At 41.9% G+C, this 22,208-nt stretch overlaps 1 protein-coding gene across 3 annotated transcripts in view; it reads left to right on the top strand.

Moving 5' to 3' along the window:
- The window catches only part of LOC147024189 (uncharacterized), a 157,382-nt gene that overhangs the window by 91,886 nt on the left and 43,288 nt on the right, over positions 1-22,208 (top strand). Inside the window, exon 12 of one of the 3 annotated variants that reach the window (XM_085883863.1) lies at positions 671-908. The exons of the other annotated variants lie outside the window; for them this stretch is intronic. Within the exon in view, the coding sequence (XP_085739989.1) occupies positions 671-874 (204 nt within the window). The 3' untranslated portion in view covers positions 875-908. Of the gene's footprint in view, positions 1-670; positions 909-22,208 lie in introns of those variants that run through there. 3 annotated transcript variants of the gene reach the window in all.

Here is a 22,208-nt window from a genome sequence, read left to right as displayed (position 1 = left end):
GGGAGGATGTTGGAGATATCGATCTGCGGTGCATCATTTGGGAATGTCAAGATCTCTGACCTTGATTTCGCAGATGATGCAGTCATCTTTGCAGAGACTTCGGATATCCTTTTGGGGGCCCTCAGGGTGCTGAATGAGGAGTCGCAGCCGCTGGGATTATGGGTTTCCTGGGTCAAAACTAAGATCCAGGTTTTCAATGACATATTGGGTGCTGCTGTCCTGTCTGTGCCTGTTTCTGGTGAGGATGTTGAGGTTGTGGAGAGATTCACTTACCTTGGCAGTGATATTCATGTCTCTGCTGGCTGTGAGTCAGAGGTCAATAGACGTCTGGGTCGGGCCTGGGGAGTCATGGATTCATTGGATAATGGGGTGTGGCGCTGCCGGTATCTGTGCGGGAGGACGAAAGTCCAAGTCTTCAGGTCCTTTGTGCTTCAATTCTTGCTCTATGGATGTGAGACTTGGACTCTGACCAAGGATCTGAGATGGAGACTTAATTCCTTTGGTACCAGGTGTCTTCGGAGAATCCTTGACGATCACTGATTGGACTTTGTGTACAACGAGCGCTTGCTGAGAGACTCAAATGAGAATTGTTACCTGCATAGTCCGTGAGCGTCAGCTGCGGCTGTATGGACATGTGGCTCCTTTTCCTGACGCTGATCCTGCTCACCAGATTCTCTCAGCGAGGGAGTCTCATGAGTGGAGGAGGCCAGTGGGCCGACCACGTGCCTCATGGTTGCAGCAGTTTGATCAGCATCTCAAGGAGATGGGGATGGGCCTGGCATCTGCCTGGGGGATGGCCAGACGGAGGCTCCTGGAGTACCGGCGGAAAGTGGACGCAGCGACGCGCTGCTCTGGCGCATGCTCCCATACCTGACCTGACCTGACCTGACAACCCGACTATGAAACAGGTTAGTACAGGTTTATATGGTACCTGTAGCAAGATGATCATGTGTTATGCCTAAACTCTTAGTCAGAGGTAATGATGCTTCTTGGATTAATTGTGCTTGCTTATTCACAAACATCCACCAATGAACTGCAACTGCTGCCTGAATCTGCCAATTGTTCTCATCAAAAATGTCAAAATGAGATCACTGCTCATCATTAATGGCTTCTGGAATGCTTGTCATTCCTTCCAGAGTCAATGTTTACATTTGTTCAATTCCAATGCCACAGTTAGTTCATTAGGCAGCCGAGTTCTTTTGAAAGGATCCTTCAATCCCTTGAATATCTTACCTGGATAAGGTTGCCCACTAAATATTCAAGCAAACTAGAAGGACACTCGGTCGAGTGCACACCTCCATCAGGCTGATTAGTTTATGTTTTGCTTAAAGTCTGAATTTTTTGGCATGAATATGAATATGATTTATTCGTCAGTCAGCAACTTGCATTGCCCAAATTATTTTTCCATTTTTAATACATTTTTGCTTTTATATATTCACTGTCATCAATCGGTTCCAATTTCTTGGTCCTCGGAAACATCCATTAAACTTTGTGTTCATCTAGTTGTGCAAGAGGATGTTTTGTGTTCTTTTTAAATCTATGTTTTCGTTCTCAGTGCATTGATAATACATACTTCACATGCAGGGCAAGGACATTAGGAGACGGTGCACTTTTACTTCCCTTAGTGCACATTCCCAGGACATTAGTATTTGAGAGATAAATCAACACAATAAATGAGATTTGAACCCGGTATCCTGGAATCATTCATTAAGTTCTCATATGATAATACCAACAAATCAACGCATTGGCAGCAAAGGGATTCATTGAATTTTATCAAAAAAAAATATAAAAAATCAGCTACCAATTCCTATCAATAATGACCGATCAATCCCTTCCAAGGTCTTTTGCTGTGCTCTCAGCATTAAAGGGTTTCATCGAACGAGTGTGAGTAATTATTGTGAAATCCAACAACAGGTTACCAAACCCTTGACTGAAGAAGGATCTGAATCCTCGAGTTTGCTCATCTCTCTCTGAATGCCACAATCAGCATAACTCCTGACCAATAAGTGCCATTCGTTTTAATAGCCTAATTGCTTTCCTTTCCGAGTCATCACTTTCTTCACATTCAAAGCATCACGGATGAGCTCCTCGCCATTCGTGGTATTTTCAGATATGTAACCCGAAACTGGACAACATAGTCATCTGTACTAGTGTTGGAGTTTGAATCGATCCTTGTTTATCAGGCTCTCTCATGGTTGTTGTGTGCATTACGTTTTCTTTGCGTGTAATTATTCTTTCGCTAACCAAAAGCTACGTTGGAAAATGCAGGTTGAGGTCATGTGTATCAGATCTTAGACCTTGATGATTCCTAAAGCATCATGCAATTCTCCTGAAAGATAAGGAGTGTTTTCTTTGAACAAGCTCAGCATCCTCATCGTGATTGGTGGAATATAGCGGGGCCATCTTCTCTTGCAAAGGAATATTAAACTCTTCCAAAGAAATAAAAAAAAAAGTTAATGAGAATTCATAGAAACAAAAGTGAATTGGCTTTGTTTGTGCTTGTATCCAAAGCTGTCAAATGTTATTTTTTTTTCAAGCAGGTATCCAAACAAATATCAGCAAAATGTCTCAACAGGCACTGCTGTGTCCCCCCAGGAGATGATGCTTTACTCGCAGCTGCAAATGAAGGAAGTAAAATGTCAACAACATAAATTGCATGAATTTTTGCACATATTGAATACGTTTGTGGTACATATTTTGAGCTGACTCTGTTGTTTGAGAGCAGTTGTTGGGTGGTGGGGGGGGGGGGGAAGGGGATGGAAAACAACTCCTCTGTAAATGTACTTGTTTTTCAAATGGATAGTTTTCCTCATTTTGTGGATTGAAATGGGAATGTTTTTTTCCAAGTCTTCATTTGTATTCCCATCTGAGCAATAGTTACCTCCGCCACCTAAGGTGGATGGAGATTATGTATTCACCGCTGTTTGTCTGGCTTGTTTGTCTGTTTGTGAGCAGAATATCTCAAAAAGTTATGGACAGGTTGGCATGTGCAACAAGGACACATTTATTAGATTTTGGTGAAGAACCGGGTCCGGATCTGGACACTGGAATTTTTAAAGTAATTCTTCACTATTGAGACAGAGGGCCAAAAAAAACGATACACAGCATGATATTTCAAAAGGTTATGGATGGATTTCGACGAAACTTGGTGGATGAGTTGGGGAGGTGACAATAACATGCTTAGATTTTAGTTCAGGTCTGGATGCAAATCCTACCTATCAGTGAGATTACAAAATGTAAACTGTTCAGCCTGGTGGAGGTATGCACTCTGCCGAGTGCCATTCTAGTTTTTTTTTAGTTTTTTTTAGCTCACCTGGACTTTAGACAGGTAAGCTTATGCAATCGAGCAGTGTCCATAACTAAGTGTGTTAGTCTGTCAGTCCGTAAACACTTCAGTCATCATCGCTTCAACCAAACACACGATTTTGATGAAACTTGGCCACAAGCTTCCTATCTGATGCCTAACGAAGTTTTGTTGACTGCAACAAAATCTGTACTCATTGAGGGGGTCTACGAGGGATTTTGGACTCCCCCCCCCCCCAAAAAAAGAAATTAGGTGTTTGCTCTCTTCTCCGAAACCACACACACAATTTAAATGAAACTTGATCACAACCTTCATCACCCATAATGTATCAAAGTGTGTTGACCACATCAAAATTTGCCTTCAGTAAGAGGTCTACGGGGGGGGGGGGGGGATGGGGGGTTGAACCCCCCCAAAATAAGTATTTGCTCACTTCTCCAAAAGTACACACACAACTTCGATGAAACTTGACTGCAACCTTCATCGCCCGTGATGTACCTAAGTTTGTTCACGGCATCAAAAAATTCAGTGTCTCAGGAGGTCTGCAGGGGGTTTGAGTTACTTTTGCTCCTGATCCAGGTGAGCTTCAGGACAGGTGGTCCTATCTTCTTTTTTTTTTATAATGTTTTGATCCCAGGTCCAAATACCGTGTGGACAAGTTTATTGTTTCTCAATGTCTTTTAATTCATGCAACAGTACATCAATGTCTCCGTGTTTTTTTTGTCGTACATGCAGTTTCCGTATGAATCGGCTTTTTCACCGATATCCTGATTGGAGCCGAGGTGAAGAATGACAAAATTGTATTTCATAAGCATTTTGATCGTGCAAATGTTCTGGAAGTGGTTGTCCATCAACTTCAGCATGTTCCTCTCGCGAAAAGTCTTTCACAGAAACTACATTATCTGAAGCAGCAACGCAGGTTGCTGGAATAAAAAAAAAAAATCTGGGAGCACAGTGAAATCCATTGGCCTTTTGAAATTGTAATATTAAAAGTATAAACCGATTACAAAGACCTTGTAATTAGTGCAACATCTGTTACATGCTGGTTTTCCTTTTTTCCTCCATTTGGCCGGTTGACAGACTCGATGATTGGTCGTGTTCTCCGTGCAATGTGCAACTAAAGCTCGCTCACGTTGGAACTTGTATATTCATGTTTTTATAAAACTCCAGAAAAAAAATCATTTGATTTAACATGGGATGCCGCAGAATTATAAGGGAAACCACGGTGCGAAATTAATTAGGTACCCAGTGATTCGACCTTGACAAGGACTTGGGAATATAATGGCTTTGCGACTTTGTTCACGTTCCGTTACTGAGGTATGGTTCTGTTTAACAAGCACATCAATTTATTTGCAGAATTGTGGCTCGGACGTTTTCAGGTTTTATCACTGGGCTTTTTTTTTTTTTTCTTCCTTTTTCGGAGTGCCATCTCGTTGAAATCGAGCATGCATATCATTGATTACGCGTCACTGTCCTTGAGGATGTAAAGGCAGCCAAATCGTCATATTCTTATTATTCCTCCTTACGGGAGGTGTCCACGAGAGGGCCAACTGTGCACAGCTTTGGTTCGTTTGATGTCCGTATTGCTAATCTGTAGTCATTAGCATGACGGTGCGACACGACCAGCTAATACACTATCGTCTTTGCTACGGTCGTGATGGAAGCGGCAAACCCTTTGATGCAGCACCCAGTGGATTAACGCATTCTGCCAGGTATCGCTGAGTTTTAGACAGGCAGCTGGGAGCTTGGAGGTAGTGAGCAGCCTTGAAAATGTGCTTTCAAACACATAGTCCTGCCCGGTATGAAGACGAGGGATCTGTGTCCTGTGCAATCTTTCCATGCACTCGGCTTCCATCACCTTCATGAAGGAAAGAAGTGCTCGTTGCATTCCCAGGTGTTATTGTTCACTCAAATTCAGGGTACCTCGGTCATAGGACATGAAAGAACATTTAACTGGAACAGCAGTAACACTTTCCATAGATAATTGAGGGAAATAAGATCTGATCATGCAAACGAGAGAATAATGAAGTTCTTCTCATGCCAGGTGTTATTTTCGGCTTTAGCGAGTTGAAGGCCTTGGGTCTGGTCGCAGGACTTGCTCAGTATCGCTGCGCGCAAAGCATCGGGCTGGTTTGATGTGGCGTTCTGCAGGTGTCCTGTTTGCATGCTCCCACTGTGTCTGTTTGCTCGCCTGCCTGCATACTCTCCTTTCTTCTCCGCATGCGCTGCCCATCAAATCAAAGGCTCAGCGCCGGAATCTCGTTGTGCTGTCTGTTGGTGCCTTCATGTGTGAATTTTTGAAATGTATTTATTCCAGTGTTTGTGCGTCTGTGTGTGTCGAGACAGAAATAGTCATCAGACCTGAAGGCTTAAGGTCCATGGGTTGATCACCACCACAACTGAGTCTATTACATGAATGTATAGTTCACCCACAGTGCATTGGAAAGCGAGTAAACTTGTTCAAGTCGTAGTATTTCCTTCATCTCCCTTCCACTGTTTTCCAAAAAATGCCTCCAACATCACTTCTTCTTTCTTCAATTCATATTTCCACAATGAACATGCTTCACTCCCACCCAGATTTATTGTACGTAATAAATGGGTCATCCCATTACACAGCAACACAGCCAAGAGAATCGTGAATTGGAAAATCTAAAATATTATTTTGGTATTTGTTGTACGTGTCCTTTCCTTTTTTTTCAGAGAGAGAGAGAGAGAGTGAGGGTGAGATCCATGTGTAGCATTGCTTAAAAAAAACTTGAATAGGTCACAGTATGGAAGATCAAGAGTTGTTTAGCATTGTGAGAGATGGACAGGGGAAAAGGAGAGCATTGTAAGAGACTGATGCAACAATAAGGCAATTTAGAGGTAGATAGTAATAAAAGAAGTGGTTGGGGGGGGGGGGAGGATTGTAAAAGACACTCGGGTAACAATACAGTGCAGTAAAGCTGAAGGATTAATTTAAATAGGAGTTATTGGAGGATAGATAAGAATGATTGAGGTTCATTAAAGGATAGCGGTGAGATATCTGAAGGATTTCAGATTCTTCTTGCAATCCATTGTTCAGGGTGGCCTGAAAGTGGCTTTACGCCTGCTAATGGAGTCCTTGCACTGCAGACATCTTCTGTTTCAGATATTAAACTATTTTTTTTTTCCTTTTTCTTAAGTTTCCATGGAGGATGTCTCATAATACTGATCAGTGGGAGTGCCTTGTTTGTTCTCTTTGTTCGAACAATTTATCAATTGTTTAAATTTAATCACGATCAAAAAAAATTCCACCTTCAACGTTCCATTTCTGAATGTGAAAACAACATGATTGTTTGACATGGACATGTAAATTGGTAATGATGCCAGTTCAAAAATGATCATAGACTAGCTTGCATTGGCAGAAATGGCTTTACTAATTAGTTTGACCACCATTGACACCAATAAAATCATGGACACAGCTTGTCATCCATCAAATCAGATGGTCCTGCTCTCACAATGGAATGTTTTCACAATGAACATGCTTCGGTCACCAGACCTGAAGTCTTAAGGTCCTTTGGTTGTTGTGACAAGAACAAGCTTAATGGATTTTGGTTAAGATCTGGATGCAGATCGGGCCTGTCAGTGGGATACAAAACGTAGACTGTTCAGCCTGGCTGAGGTATGCGCTCTCCGGCGTGCCATTCTAGTTTTTCCCTCCGCCACCAAAGGTAAAGGAGGTTTTGTTTTCACCCTTCTCTGTCTGTTTGTTACTTGCAAAATCGAAAATTTTTCCAGTATATTGGTCAGTCGGTTTTCTTATTCTGTCTGTCTGTTTGTCTGTCTGTCTGTCTGTTTATTGCCTACAGATCACAATTTCAAGCCGATCTTCACAAATCTTCACCACATGGTAGAGCTTGTCATAAGGAAGAATTTGAGGTCAAAACATCAAAAGGTCAACATTGGCCAAAAGTCAACAACTTGGGTGAGATTTCTAAAAATCCTCCATTTTCATCTGATTCACTTGAAATTTGAAGAGGATTTATATTTCAGGTTGCTTAATTCAACCAGCCAATTATTTTGGAGGTCCACATAGACAAGAAGGTCAACATAGGCCCAAGTTCAATAACTAAGGTGTATTTCTAAAATCCTCAATTTTCATTCCATTGACTTTAAATTTGAAGAGGAGTTGCACACTTAGTCATTGAATTTAACCACCAATTATTTTTTAGGTCAAATTTGTTTGATGGATTTTTCAAGTATCGTGCTCTGCATGACGTCTTCTTCTTGTTACGTCCACCACTGAAGGTGAAGGAGGTTATGTTTTCACCCCTTTCTGTCTGTTTGTCTGTTTGTCTGTTTGTCAGTGCACAGGATATCTCAAAAAGTTGTTGACGGATCCGGATGAAATCTGGTGGGTACGTTGGGAGTGCGACAACGATGAACTGATTAGATTTTGGTGAAGATTCGGATCCGGATCCAGCTCAAAGAATTTATAAGTGATTCTTCACCAGTGAGAGATAGGGCCAAAAACTATAGATAGCATGATATCTCAAAATGTTGTGCACAGATTCGGACGAACCTTCGTGGACCTGTTGGGTGTCTGACAAGGAAGAATTGCTTCAATTTTGGTGAAGCTCCGAATCCAGATCCGGATCTGATAAATTTTTAAAGTGATTCTTCTCCATTGAGAGATACCCCAAAATGATATAGTGCTGTTTGAATGATATTTCAAAAATGTATTGGGCTCGATATGTTCTTGTGGATCAGGCATTGTGTGGCGGAGGTATGTGCTCTCCTGAGTGCCCTTCTAGTTTTATAATGTTTTGATAATTTCAGTGGCATTGCAACCAGGGATTTTTTACGTCAATTGTTGCAACTGCCATTTTTTGACCAGCGTCACTTCCAGTGGATCATGGCACAGTAGGCAGACTTGGTTAGGAGAAACACACCTCCCTCGGACAACCCAATGATCGTCAATCAAATATATGTCCAGAGATCATATGGGCCATTCCGTGTGAGTGATTTTGTTGTTTTCCTGTTGTGCAGTGTTGACAATATGTGCACGGAGTTGAATGACATTATCATCCATAACGATGACCTCACTGGGGTTTATTTTTTGTTTCACGCAAGATAGAGGCTCATGGAAGAGTGAAGTCATTTCTAAAAAGACAACATACCGACAGTGTAACAGTGGGGCCACAGTTGGAAACAATTACCAAAGGAATGAACGTACAAGAAAAGAGGAGTTAGAGAGAGGAAGGGAGAAAATTCTTAGCAGCGATTTTGAAACAAGTAAGAAGGTTAAGGCCCGGTCACACCTTGACGTTTTAGCCAGCGATGGCAACGTATTAAAATGTATGTAAAACGCTGGCTGACGTTGAACTTTTGATGTTTTTTTTTGAAAGATTCGGACGTATTCATAGCAACTTGGTCTTATGTATAATGCATTGGTAATGGACACAGAACGTTTCGTTGTGTTATAGATAACTTATACCAACGAATGCTGAACCTGTTGTCGGCCTATACAACCGATGCCCAACGATAGTCTAACTTCGGCATAGCGCGTTGCACGCATCGCCGACGATGTCGTGACGTAGCCTATTAAAAGGCTGACGCACAACGATTCGAATCATAACTGCCGTAGAAATGGAAGTGACAACATCGCGGTCACACCTTGACGTTTTAAGGCCCGGTCACACCTTGACGTTTTAAGGCCCGGTCACACCTTGACGTTTTAGCCAGCGATGGCAACGTATTAAAATGTATGTAAAACGCTGGCTGACGTTGAACTTTTGATGTTTTTTTTTGAAAGATTCGGACGTATTCATAGCAACTTGGTCTTATGTATAATGCATTGGTAATGGACACAGAACGTTTCGTTGTGTTATAGATAACTTATACCAACGAATGCTGAACCTGTTGTCGGCCTATACAACCGATGCCCAACGATAGTCTAACTTCGGCATAGCGCGTTGCACGCATCACCGACGATGTCGTGACGTAGCCTATTAAAAGGCTGACGCACAACGATTCGAATCATAACTGCCGTAGAAATGGAAGTGACAACATCGCGGTCACACCTTGGCGATCTTGCCAGCGTATGCCGACCTAAGAAAAATGTGTCTAAAACGTTGGGGCACGTCAAATACGGAATGAGTAAGTTTGGTATACGTGAGTAGAATGCTAAAGTACGCTATCATACGTCGTAGTAAGTAGAGTACGTCAAGAAATTTTAAACATGTTCAAAAATTTTGGACGTACTCGGCGTATGACACACGTTCCGCATGCGATGTGGATAAGTTTTACACACGATATGTGGACGCTTACACACGTCCACAAAGGCTACTTATAAGCTACTCATAAGTCGAAACACGTCGCAGTAATGTCTTTTTTACGCGAAACTTATTTCTAACTTATGTTTGACGTGCTTTGAACCAATTCTTTATATAGTCCCAACACACATCGACGTATGTAGACGTATTCCAATGACGTCTTCCGGTCGACAAAAAAAAATAAATGAACGTGTTTCTAGCTTACAACTGCCATATAAAGACGTGTTCCCAGCGGTTTTGGGAATTGGTATAAAAAAATGCTGCTCATAAAAGGGGAACCCAACAGTGTTTTCGAGTCCTTTTTGAGTCGATGTCCATGTCAGCAGTAACAGTATCAGTATCAGTATTAGTATTAGTATTAGTATTAGTAGTAGTTTGTTCATGTTGGCAGTAGTAGGTGAGTGTGAGGGGGAGGGTGTGGGTTATGATGGATCGTCCTTGCGTCCGCGTGTCCACGGGTAGGAGACATCTTTTCACCATTGTTCGAAGTTCTTCGCGGCTAATTTTTTATGGGGCTTTTTCAACAATGAGCTATAGCTTGTTTTTACGATTTAGGTCTATTCATAACGGGTTGGACAAATGCACAATGAACTAATAATGTGCATAGAGCGCTTTGATTACTTATAGATACGATATACCAACGAATAATTATCGTGAAGCCGGCGTTCACAAACTATGCCCAACGATAGCCTAACTTATCCACATCGTGCGGCAGTTTATCTTTGCCGGTGATGTAGAGTTTGCTATTCATAGGCTGCCACTCAACGATTTTAATGGCTGCATCTCCACTATTGAAAGTAGACGCTTGTGCTCAACAATTGGATTTTTTTTTTACACTAAACGACTTTTAAACGGTACCACTCAGCTATTTTCATTGTTTACAATGAACGATTTAAATTGCTGTCATTCGCCTTGTTTTTTGATGCTGGGGTTTTGAAATTTGAAGCGTTTCTTCTGAACGTGTTAAAACGCTCAAACTCGACTATTTTAAATAGACGCTGCCGATGGACAATTGGAATCATAGCCAAGCTAGACATCGACGTGTGAACATCCTCGTCATGCCGAAGAAAAGTTTGAAGAATGCTGCAAATATGTGTCCTGGCCGTGGCCGTGGATGCTGACGCAAGGACGATCCATTATACCGACGTCTTTCAGCCTATGAGTAACTTAAAAGTAACGTCTGTCGATGTGTGGCAACGATCGCGTAACGTGCCAACAACACGTTAATCATAGGTTAGAAATAAGTTTCGGGTACGCTAAACATTACCTCGGCGTGTCTCAACTTATGATTAACTTACAAGTAGCATGTGTTGACGTCTGTCATCGATCGCAGACCGTGCATACAACTTGTGGCCAGCGTAGCGGAACTTGTGAGTCATACGCCGGCATACGTCATGAAATTTCAAGCATGAAAAAATTTGAGGACAACCAAAAAGTACAACGTTTAAAGCCAGCGTACAACGACGTATGGCAGTGTTTTTCAGCGTGCTCTCAATGTTATCAAAACTTACCCATAACGTATTCAACGTGTGCCAGCGTTTTAGAAAAAAAATTCAAAAATCGGCATACGTTGGCTAAAACGTCAAGGTGTGACCAGGCCTTTAGGTTAGGTAGAGATAATGAGGGTAGAAATTATCATGGGTAGGGATGGTGAATTACATGAGATGATGGTTCATCGCTTGCTTGAATCCCGGGAGGGACGATCCGGACTTTTGAGCCAGAAGTATGACAACAGGTGTAATTATCTCATAGCTGTATCTGCCAACAGTCATGGCACCTCTCCAAATGATGATAATATCAGTTCAGCTAACTTGCATACCAGTCTATACCATCACGAGACAGCCCCTCCAAATTGATCATGCTTCCCAAGACACAATTGTCATATCACTCTGAAAGACTGTGAATGTTTCAGAAAGTGGGGATTGGGGAGCATTTTGGAAATATTGTGCTTTGATGAATTTTGGAGCATTTCACAATCTCATTTTTGATAATGCAAAAATAAAAATAAAAAATCAAACATGGCGAAGCCATATTAAGAGTTACCTGGCATTTATTTGGATAAGTAAATACATTATTCAGCCATAAATTGCTGAGGAAAACACTTTAATTAGCTTCTTTAAATGCTTTTTGTGAATAACATCATTCAATTATATCCCTGTCCTTAATTTCTCTGGAAGTCCAGTGCATAGAAGTTGTGTAAATGTTTTCTTTGAGGTTTATTGAGTGAAGTACACTACTTAGCCAGGGATACCAATTCAAAAGTATCAGTACATTTCTTGTGAACAGTCAGCATTGCTGCAATGTTGAAATGACGCTGATTCATTGATGATCTAGGCCAGTTTTTATAAGGATCTCCCCGACAGCGTTAATTGCTTTATTGACGAGAATGAGCTTTAGGACAAGGATATTTGATCAAAGGATTATTACTTACAAAATCTTATATTGATGACTTCCGTTTCTGTTTGTTTGTTTGTTTGTGTGTTTGTTACTTACAAAATCTTATGATTTCGTAAGTATATTGATGACTTCCGTTTCTGTTTGTTTGATTGTGTGTTTGTTTGTTTGTAGGCACGATAACTGGAGAACAGAAGAAGCGACCAATGTCAAATTACACCACGTGATTCAGGAGACTGATGGCTAGTGCTGATTAGATGTTGGTCAAAATCGGTCAAAGGTCAAGGTCACAGTGAGGTCAAACATCCAAAAAATGGTAACTCGAGAACAGAAGAAGCTTCCAATGTCAAATTACACCACGTGTTTCAGGAGGGTGATGGCTAGCGCTGATTAGATTTTGGTCAAAATCGGTCAAAGGTCAAGGTCACAGTGAGGTCAAACATCCAAAGAATTTGATTTTTGATGGTTTGGTACAGAATCATCGTAGAAACTTCTGGTTTGTGTCGCCACCTTCTCTGGAGACAGCTTTTATTAGACAAGGTCAGAGGTCAAGTTGACGATTTCGTAAGTACCAGTCTATGACTGCTTGTTTGTTTGTTTGTTTGTAGGCACGATAACTCGAGAACGGAAGAAGCTACCAATGTCAAATTACACCAAGTGATTTAGGAGGGTGATGGCCAGTGCTGGTTAGATTTTGGTCAAAATCGGTCAAAGGTCAAGGTCACAGTGAGGTCAAACATAATTCCGTAAATTCATGTGGAGAAATGGAGTATTTTTGCTTCGCTCGACGTTAAGAGTTCGTTTTAATTTTGTCTTCGGTTTTTGCGATCGCTTCGGATGCTTAAAACTCGGTTGTCGAAATTCTGGTAAAAATCGGATGTTTTGGAGACTTTTTAAGATTGTATAAAAAATATTTCACTCGACGCGTCACGGGTCATCCCATGATGCAGTGCGCTCGAGCAGACGCGTCGTTGAGTGACGTTAAGGTTTTGCGTGGAGAAATGGAGTATTTTTGTTTTGCTCGACGTTACGAGTTCGTTTTAACTTAGATTTTAATTTTGTCTTCGGTTTTTGCGATCGCTTCGGACGCTTAAAACTAGGTTGTCGAAATTCTGGAACAGCGATGAATAACTGATATATATAATAAATAATAAGTCTTTTATCAGATTCTTCTGAAAAGTAATACACCTATTATCTGGCATATCCTGCTGGTACTGAATCACTTTTTTAAAAATACAAACAAAATAATGGAATTTTTATAAGAAATCTAGTTTTTGTCTGGGACTCATTATCTGCAAACCACAGTGTAAAATCGTAGACCACAATGAATTCAGAATTCAAGCTCCCCTTGGGCTTCTGACTGATTCATGCTTTTATTAGACAAGGTCAGAGGTCAAGTTGACGATTTTGTAAGTACCAGTCAATGACTGCTTGTTTGTGTGTTTGTTTGTTTGTAGGCACGATAACTCGAGAACGGAAGAAGCTACCAATGTCAAATTACACCACGTGATTCAGGAGCGTGATGTCAAGTGCTGGTTAGATTTTGGTCAAAATCGGTCAAAGGTCAAGGTCACAGTGAGGTCAAACATCCAAAAAATGATAACTCGACAACGGAGCAAGCAACCAATGTCAAATTACACCACGTGATTCAGGAGGGTGATGGCTAGTGCTGATTAGATTTTGGTCAAAATCGGTCAAAGGTCAAGGTCACAGTGAGGTCAAACATCCAAAACATTCGATTTTTGATGGTTTGGTGCAGAATCATCGTAGAAACTTCTGGTTTGTGTCGCTACCTTCTCTAGAGACAGCTTTTATTAGACAAGGTCAGAGGTCAAGTTGACGATTTCGTAAGTACCAGTCTATGACTGCTTGTTTGTGTGTTTGTTTGTTTGTAGGTACGATAACTCGAGAACGGAAGAAGCTACCAATGTCAAATTACACCACGTGATTCAGGAGCGTGATGTCAAGTGCTGGTTAGATTTTGGTCAAAATCGGTCAAAGGTCAAGGTCACAGTGAGGTCAAACATCCAAAAAATGATAACTCGACAACGGAGCAAGCTACCAATGTCAAATTACACCACGTGATTCAGGAGGGTGATGGCTAGTGCTGATTAGATTTTGGTCAAAATCGGTCAAAGGTCAAGGTCACAGTGAGGTCAAACATCCAAAACATTCGATTTTTGATGGTTTGGTGCAGAATCATTGTAGAAACTTCTGGTTTGTGTCGCTACCTTCTCTAGAGACAGCTTTTATGAGACAAGGTCAGAGGTCAAGTTGACGATTTCGTAAGTACCAGTCTATGACTGCTTGTTCCGCTGGTGTGTACTTGGAAGACATGCATCACCTAACTGACACCCTATAAGTGCTTACACATCATACAGATCTATTTGGCATTATCAATCGTGTCTCTCTCTCTCTCTCTCTCTCTCTCTCTCTCTCTCTCTCTCTCTCTCTCTCTCTCTCTCTCTCTCTCTCTCTCTCTCTCTCTCTCTCTCTCTCTCTTTCTCTTTCTCTTTCTCTTTCTCTCTCTTCTCTCTCTTCTCTCTCTTCTCTCTCTTCTCTCTCTTCTCTCTCTTCTCTCTTCTTCTCTCTTCTCTCTTCTCTCTTCTCTCTCTTCTCTCTTCTCTCTTCTCTCTTCTCTCTTCTCTCTTCTCTCTTCTCTCTTCTCTCTTCTCTCTTCTCTCTTCTCTCTTCTCTCTTCTCTCTTCTCTCTCTTCTCTCTCTTCTCTCTCTTCTCTCCCTTCTCTCCCTCTCTCTCTTCTCTCTCTTCTCTCTCTTCTCTCTCTTCTCTCTCTTCTCTCTCTTCTCTCTCTTCTCTCTCTTCTCTCTCTTCTCTCTCTTCTCTCTCTTCTCTCTCTTCTCTCTCTTCTCTCTCTTCTCTCTCTTCTCTCTCTTCTCTCTCTTCTCTCTCTTCTCTCTCTTCTCTCTCTTCTCTCTCTTCTCTCTCTTCTCTCGCTTCTCTATCTCTTCTCTCTCTCTTCTCTCTCTTCAATCTCTTCTCTCTCTCTCTCTTCTCTCTCTCTCTCTCTCTCTTCTCTCTCTCTCTCTCTCTCTCTCTCTCTCTCTCTCTCTCTCTCTCTCTCTCTCTCTCTCTCTCTCTCTCTCTCTCTCTTCTCTCTCTCTCTCTCTCTCTCTCTCTCTCTCTCTCTCTCTCTCTCTCTCTCTCTCTCTCTCTCTCTCTCTCTCTCTCTCTCTCTCTCTTCTCTCTCTCTCTCTCTCTCTCTCTCTCTCTCTCTCTCTCTCTCTCTCTCTCTCTCTCTTCTCTCTCTCTTCTCTCTCTCTTCTCTCTCTCTTCTCACTCTCTATCTCTCTCTATATTACTCTCTCTCTCTCTCTCTCTCTCTTCTCTCTCTCTCTTCTCTCTCTCTTCTCTCTCTCTTCTCTCTCTTCTCTCTCTTCTCTCTCTTCTCTCTCTTCTCTCTCTTCTCTCTCTCTCGCAGCCTGTGGCTGCTGGTTGCATCATTGGTTGGGATGCGGCTATGCCGCTGATACAGTGTCCCCCTCACCAGTACACTGGTACTCATTTTGCTGACCTCAGAAGGATTACAGGCTGAGTCAACCTCCTGGTGTATTTTAATTCAGCGGCAAACGGGGCTTGTACTCAGGACCCTAGGATCCAAAGCCGCCACCCTAACCACTAAACCAACACCAGGCTTATCAATCATGACTCAACTCACTTTATATACAGATGTCGTCACTTTCAAATTAAATTAAGAGATGGCATTGCAATCAGCTCAAGTGAAGAGATGGTGCTGCAAAAATATCAAGGGATGGGATGGTGCACATAAAATCCTTTGCTTTGCTTTGCCCAAAAGTAGGGGGGCTAAATCCCACAGCCCCTACCACACACTTCCATGACCGCAGACTCTCCCACCTCATCTTCAGATTCTGGCACATCCATTGTTGAAGATTTGGTTTAAGTAGACGTGTTTGTAGAAAGTACATGATGCCAACAATTCACCAACTCCACTTGTGATATGTGTTGCCCATTGTCTGCTCTGCTGTCGATGGTTCTGTCTTCGAGGTATGTGGAGCAGTGGTCTTTTCACCTAATACCACCAGGAAGAAGCCTCTGGCAGTCCTTCCCTTTCTCCTACTTGCTGGAGACAGAGAAACTATTGGGGTCCCCCACAAGTTACATTTATCCAACGTGTAAAACTCACATCATTAGCTACAGGGCCAGAGTGGGTTCCATCTGCTGCAGAAGGTATGGTGAATGATTCCATCTGGCTGTGGATAATCAACAACAACAACTAGATATCTGCAATCACCAAGGGTAAGCCTCCTCCAACCGGGGAGGCTCAAATTACGTCAACTCTGCATATTTTTATTCCCATCATTGATGCTAAATTTCATTCTGAAAGTCCCAGGTATATCCAAGATACAGCTTTGACATTGGCAGAAAAAATGGAGAAAAACATAAATAGTAGTTTAGTACTCCTAGGGGTGTGAGACCTTTATGTTTAACCCAGAGCGGTGTGATGTGAATTAGGCATAAATGTACCTTGCTCTAAGCTATCGAGAGAGGGCAATTTTGTTCCAATAGGACAAACTTTAGCTGAGTTATGGTTTAAAATGCCTATAATTGGGCCATGACCTTAAAATTATGTCAAGGTCAAAATATTATGTCAACCCCGCATAATTCATACAGTATTCACATTATTGATTCAAAATTTAACTCCAAAAGTTCCAGCCGGCTGTAAGATACAGCTCGGAAATTGAAATAGCTTGGAAATTGGGAGTGCAGGAAAAAGATAAAAATTCTAAGTGGTGGCATAGTACTCTGAGGGGTCAAAGAAACTCTGTGGTACCATTAACAAAATTGGGGCACTAATTGTAGAAACAAACCCTACAACAGCAATCAGCCTTCCCCAATCCTATAGGGGAGGAGTAGTTGGAAAATAAAAGTTATGGAACATACCCCCCTCCAGATTTTACATGTAAGTGAATGTGGGAGTAAAATGCAATTTGACCATCCTCCCAAAATATCATCCCCATTCCTCCCCATTTTAGCATCTTATCAGCTTGGCATTGAAAACCATTCTGACCATCTCCAAAAGTTCCAGCCGACTGTAAGATTTCTCCATTTCTCTTCATATTGATATCTTGATATTTTTACATCTTATCATCTCAACATATCTTACCATCTTTACATGAACTAGTACGTGCTCGTAAAAAAAAAATAATAATAAATAAATATTCAAACTGCGAGCAAGAAACAACAACCACACAGGCCGTTTCTTCGCTCTCGCATGCCCGTACGTGCGTGGCCCGGAAGTTCGCATATCGCAGTTATGATTATTCGCAATTTAGTTTTAATGGCCAATTACTCAATTGGCGCCAACGTATTTTGCCTTTTCGCAATGTCGTCGCAAGGAAAAACAAAAAGAGAAGAGAAGAGAGAAAAAAATATTTACTTCCTGGTTCGGAGCATACCAGCACTCTGATGTTACCAAAATTTATGTGCCGTCTAATATGAAAACGATCATAACTTGGGGCATTGTGTTTATCTATAAATGCGCATAGGAAATCGAGAAATTATTAGAATACACGAAGTCATCACTCTCCGGAAGCCCGTACGTTGTAACCTGTAATGGGGAATGAGGCTGAGGTTCCCTTCCCCCATCGGCCACCCCTACGCAGCAACGTGTCTTGTCATTGGTTGGTAAATATATGGGCATAACTTGGGAGGCACTTGTCTGATTAATATCAAACCTTGAGAAGGCACATCCTCACGTCCCCAGCAATATATCTGGCAAGTTTCAATTAGATCGGACCAGTGGTTGTTGAGAAACAGCGGTCACAGACAGACACACACACACACACACACACACACACACACACACACACACACACACATAGACACACACACATACATACACACACACACACAGATTGCTGGAATTATAGATAGATTAATGACAAGATGGTATTCATAGAATACTTCTTACACTGCACAGTCTTGAGAAGGATTTAGTGCGAGCCAACTCTTCTGGTGGTAAGTTTGTAATATTGCATCGATCTACACTTCTGAGGAGAATGTGAACAAATTATTCTTTGAGAAGTCTGCTGGAGAGTACATTCATAAACCTTTACAAAGTAGCTTTTATTATTGTTCTCGAGTGTTTTCATAACTACCAAGGGTGATTAAGATGCCAGAATAGATCGATGAAATATAAATTGCAAGATGGTTAAAACCCCAAATTGTACTTCTTCTCCTTCACTTGTTTTTTCACCCTCTAAGCACAATCAAGGCTGAAGTGTTTGCAATGATTCTAATTTCTAACACGAGGAAGTGAAGTTGTCTCTGGGCATCAGGCTTTGTTTAATTTACCATGTAAGTTCTGAGGGGGCATGCATCATCCAAGTAATTTGTGCTATATCAAATGTTCATGTAACATGTGCTAAAGTTTCAATTTCCTCTGTTGAACGGATTTTGATGTACACTCAATATGCACTATTTCAAATGGTCCTGTAACATGTGGTAAAGTTTCAATTTCCTCCGTTGAACAGTTTTTGATGTACACTCAATATGCACTAAAAATCAAATGGTCCTGTAACATGTGGTAAAGTTTAAATTTCCTCCGTTGAACAGTTTTCGATGTACACTCAATATGTGTTATATCAAATGGTCCTGTAACATGTGGTAAAGTTTAAATTTCCTCCGTTGAACAGTTTTCGATGTACACTCAATATGTGTTATATCAAATGGTCCTGTAACATGTGCTAAAGTTTAAATTTCCTCTGTTCAACGGTTTTCGATGTTTATACCTGCTGGCTACTTTTATACCTGCTGGCAGTGATGACTGGATACCAAGATGTATCTTGGTTGATTTGATGCAACCCTGCTTATTTTCCTTCAATCCATATGGTTGCCAAACCATGTGACCTATGATGTCATATGTGTGAACCTTTTGTTCATCATGGACAGGCGGTCATGCGTGTCAAATTTTACTTCAATCTGTTCAACTTCAGAGAAGATTTTTGAAGGTTTTTTTTTCTTTTTTTCTTAACAATATGGATGCTGAATCATGTGACCGATGACGTCATCAAAAATTTTTCTGTGGACCAGATGACCCTCAAAAATTTTCATGCTGATCAGATGTGGCATTCCACATATGCAATTATGACGTCATAACAAAGGCACCCTTGGTGCTATAAAAAAAATCACACTTATTCCCCATGAGGAGTACTTGCCGTGTGTGAAGTTAAAAAAAAATTATTGGTGCGGTTTCAGAGATAGAGGTCCAAAGTTTTTCCGTTTTATTATTTTCCATCATGGCTGCGACACCACGTGGCCTATGACGTCATAATTAGCAATAAAACATTCTTCTTGAGTAGTCGCTCATATGGTGAAAATTTCGTCTCAATCTGCCAAGTGATTGCGGAGAAAATTACTCAACCTCTGTGCGGACAAACAAACAAACAAACGGACCCAAATGCAGTGCCCTCGACTTCGGCGAGGGTAAAAATGCATTTCGGAGCCATTTTAACTCACCTTCCACAAGGGTATTATTATATTAGGTTTGAAAAACTATTGCTTTTCTCCTAATTTTCATCCGATTTAACTCCAGATTTTGAGATAATTATTTAAACCATGAGTTGCAATCGTCAAATATGCAATCTGATTTTGAATATCAGCCTTTAATAAGTCGATAGGATAATCTTGCCAGGAGCCAATCACATTACACCGAGCCTCACACAGCCAATCAGTGTGACAGCTAACGGATGAACGAACAGCCATCATTGTTGTCTCTACCACTGAAGGTGGAAGGACGTTATGTTTTCACCCCTGCCTGCCTGTTTATTTGCTGCTTGTGAAAATCCAAATTTTTTCAAGTATATTGGTAGGGCGTGTGCGTTATTCTGTCCATCTGTTTGTCTGTCAGTTTGTCTCTGTTATTTTTTTGTTTTGTTTGAATGTCAATTGCCTACAGGTCACAATTTTAAAACAATATTAATGAAGCTTCACCACCTGGTTGAGTTCGCCATAAGCAAGGAAGCCTATTGTTTTTGAGATCAAATGGTCGAAAGGTTTTCAAAATAGGCCAAATTTCTGAAATTGTCAATTTTCATCCGATTGACTTGAAATTTAAAGAGCATTTGCATGTCAGGTCAATGAGTGATGGTAACCACAATTACTTTTGAGGTCCAAAGGTCAAAAGATCAACATAGGCCAAATTTCTAAAATCAACAATTTTCATCCGATTGATTTGAAATTTGAAGAGGATTTGCATTTTTGGTCATTGAATTCAATCACCAGTTATTTCTAAGGTCAAATTTGTTTTTTGTATTTCTCCAAGTATCATGCTATGTAAGACATCTTTCTTGTGACGAGCAAAATCAAAGATTTCTCAAGTATATTGGTTTTTTTTTTTTTTTTTTTTTTTTGTATACCTTGGTCGAGGCTCGTATGAGAGCTAACACACAACTCACAGCAAGGAGGCATGAGACAAGAGGGGTGGGAGTGGAAGGGACAAAACATTGGGGAACAGACACAGGTGAACTGTGGAAGGGAGAGGGATGGGGATGGGACGGGGAACATGGCGAGGAGAAGATGGACATTACAGGGACTTTCAGGAAGGAAAGCAGGAGAATTGAAGGAAGTGGGCATGGGTGGATTATCGGGGGTAGAAAAGATCGAGGATTTGGATGGGGGAAGATAAGAGGTGGTGGTGAACAGCTGTTTTGAAAGCCTGGAGGGAAGAATGGGAAAGAATAGAGTGAGGAAGTTTATTCCAAAGGCGGGAAAAAAGAGGAATGAAAGAGTGAAGATGAGCAGTGATTCGTGATTTTGGTAGTTTTACCAGAAGGGGGTTGTTGGCGGACCTTGAGCGCCCTGTGGAAATGTGGTTGGGACAAATCGCAGAGAGAGCAGGGGGGGCAAGGCTGGAGAGGAGTCGGTAGAAGACAGAAAGACCACCGACCAACCTGCGGTGATTGAGTGAGAGGCCCAAAGACTCAGCTTCATTGAGGGAGATGCCAATGATCTTAAAAGCCCTGGTTTCGACAGCGTGAAGTCGAGAAAGGTGGGAGGCAGGAGCACCAGCCCAGAGGGGAGAGCAGTACTCCATCAGGCTACGGACAAAAGCTTTGTAAGTAGTCAGGAGCTCAAGAGGGCCGAGGAAGGACTTTGCACGACGGAGGATTCCCAGTCGGCGACTGGCTTTTGAGGCAAGGTTGGAAATGTGACTTTCCCAGGAAAGGTCATGGCAGATAGTGAGACCCAGAAGCTTGAAAGAAAAGACTTCTTCCAGAGGATTGTTGAGAAAGTGGATGGGGGGTTTTGTAAACGGTCCTTTCGAAGAGACATAGTGAGAGTGTGAGATTTGTGTGGATTGAAAGACATGTTCCACGTGTTGGACCAGTTTGTGATTTTATCCAGATCTGCAGTGAGCGAAGAAGCTGCTGCTTGCCGGTCTGAGGGATGACAGATGGTACGGCAGAGGGTGGAGTCATCGGCAAAGAGAAATAGAGGATTTTCCAGAGAGTCCGAGAGATCATTGATGAAAACCAGAAAAAGAACAGGGCCCAGAACGCTACCTTGAGGAACTCCAGCCTGCACAGGAAGAGGGGATGAAAGAACTCCATTTAGGGCCACACGTTGACTGCGACAGGAGAGGAAGTCTGCGAGCCATGAGTGGAGATGGCCTTGAATACCATGGGAAGAGAGTTTGGTGAGTAGGGCAGGGTGCCAGACTGTGTCAAAAGCACGTGATATGTCCAGGGATACGGCTCGGATTTCCTGTCTGGCATTGAGGACCTCCATCCATTGATGGGAGAGCAGTAGCAGCATATCCAGGGTAGAGTGACCTGGTCTGAAACCAAATTGATGATTGGAAATCAAGCCATTGGAGAAGAGGAAGGATTTCATGTCTGAAGCAATGATGGATTCCATAACCTTGCTGATGATTGGGAGAAGGCTGATTGGTCTGTAGTTACAGGGATCTGTTTTTGCACCTTTTTATGCAGGGCAGTGATGTTAGCAGATTTCCAAGCAGATGGCAGATGACCTTGGGAAAATGAGAGGGTGAATAGAACAGAGAGAGGGTGAGCAAGAGCAGAAGAGCAGGCTTTGAGGACACGTGGGCTGATGCCGTCTGGACCGGTTGCAGAATCTGACTCGAGGTTTGAAAGCAAGCTCTCCACCTTGTCAGGAGAAAAGGATACAGAGTCCAGGGACAGTTGGGTGCGACTGGGTAAAGTGGGTAGAGATA

This window comes from Eptatretus burgeri, chromosome 6 (assembly GCF_056783735.1).
Source record: "Eptatretus burgeri isolate ZD-2024b chromosome 6, Ebu_testis_v1, whole genome shotgun sequence".
Classification (NCBI taxonomy): Eukaryota; Metazoa; Chordata; class Myxini; order Myxiniformes; family Myxinidae; genus Eptatretus; species Eptatretus burgeri.
This window is presented reverse-complemented; position numbering and strand designations above follow the sequence as displayed.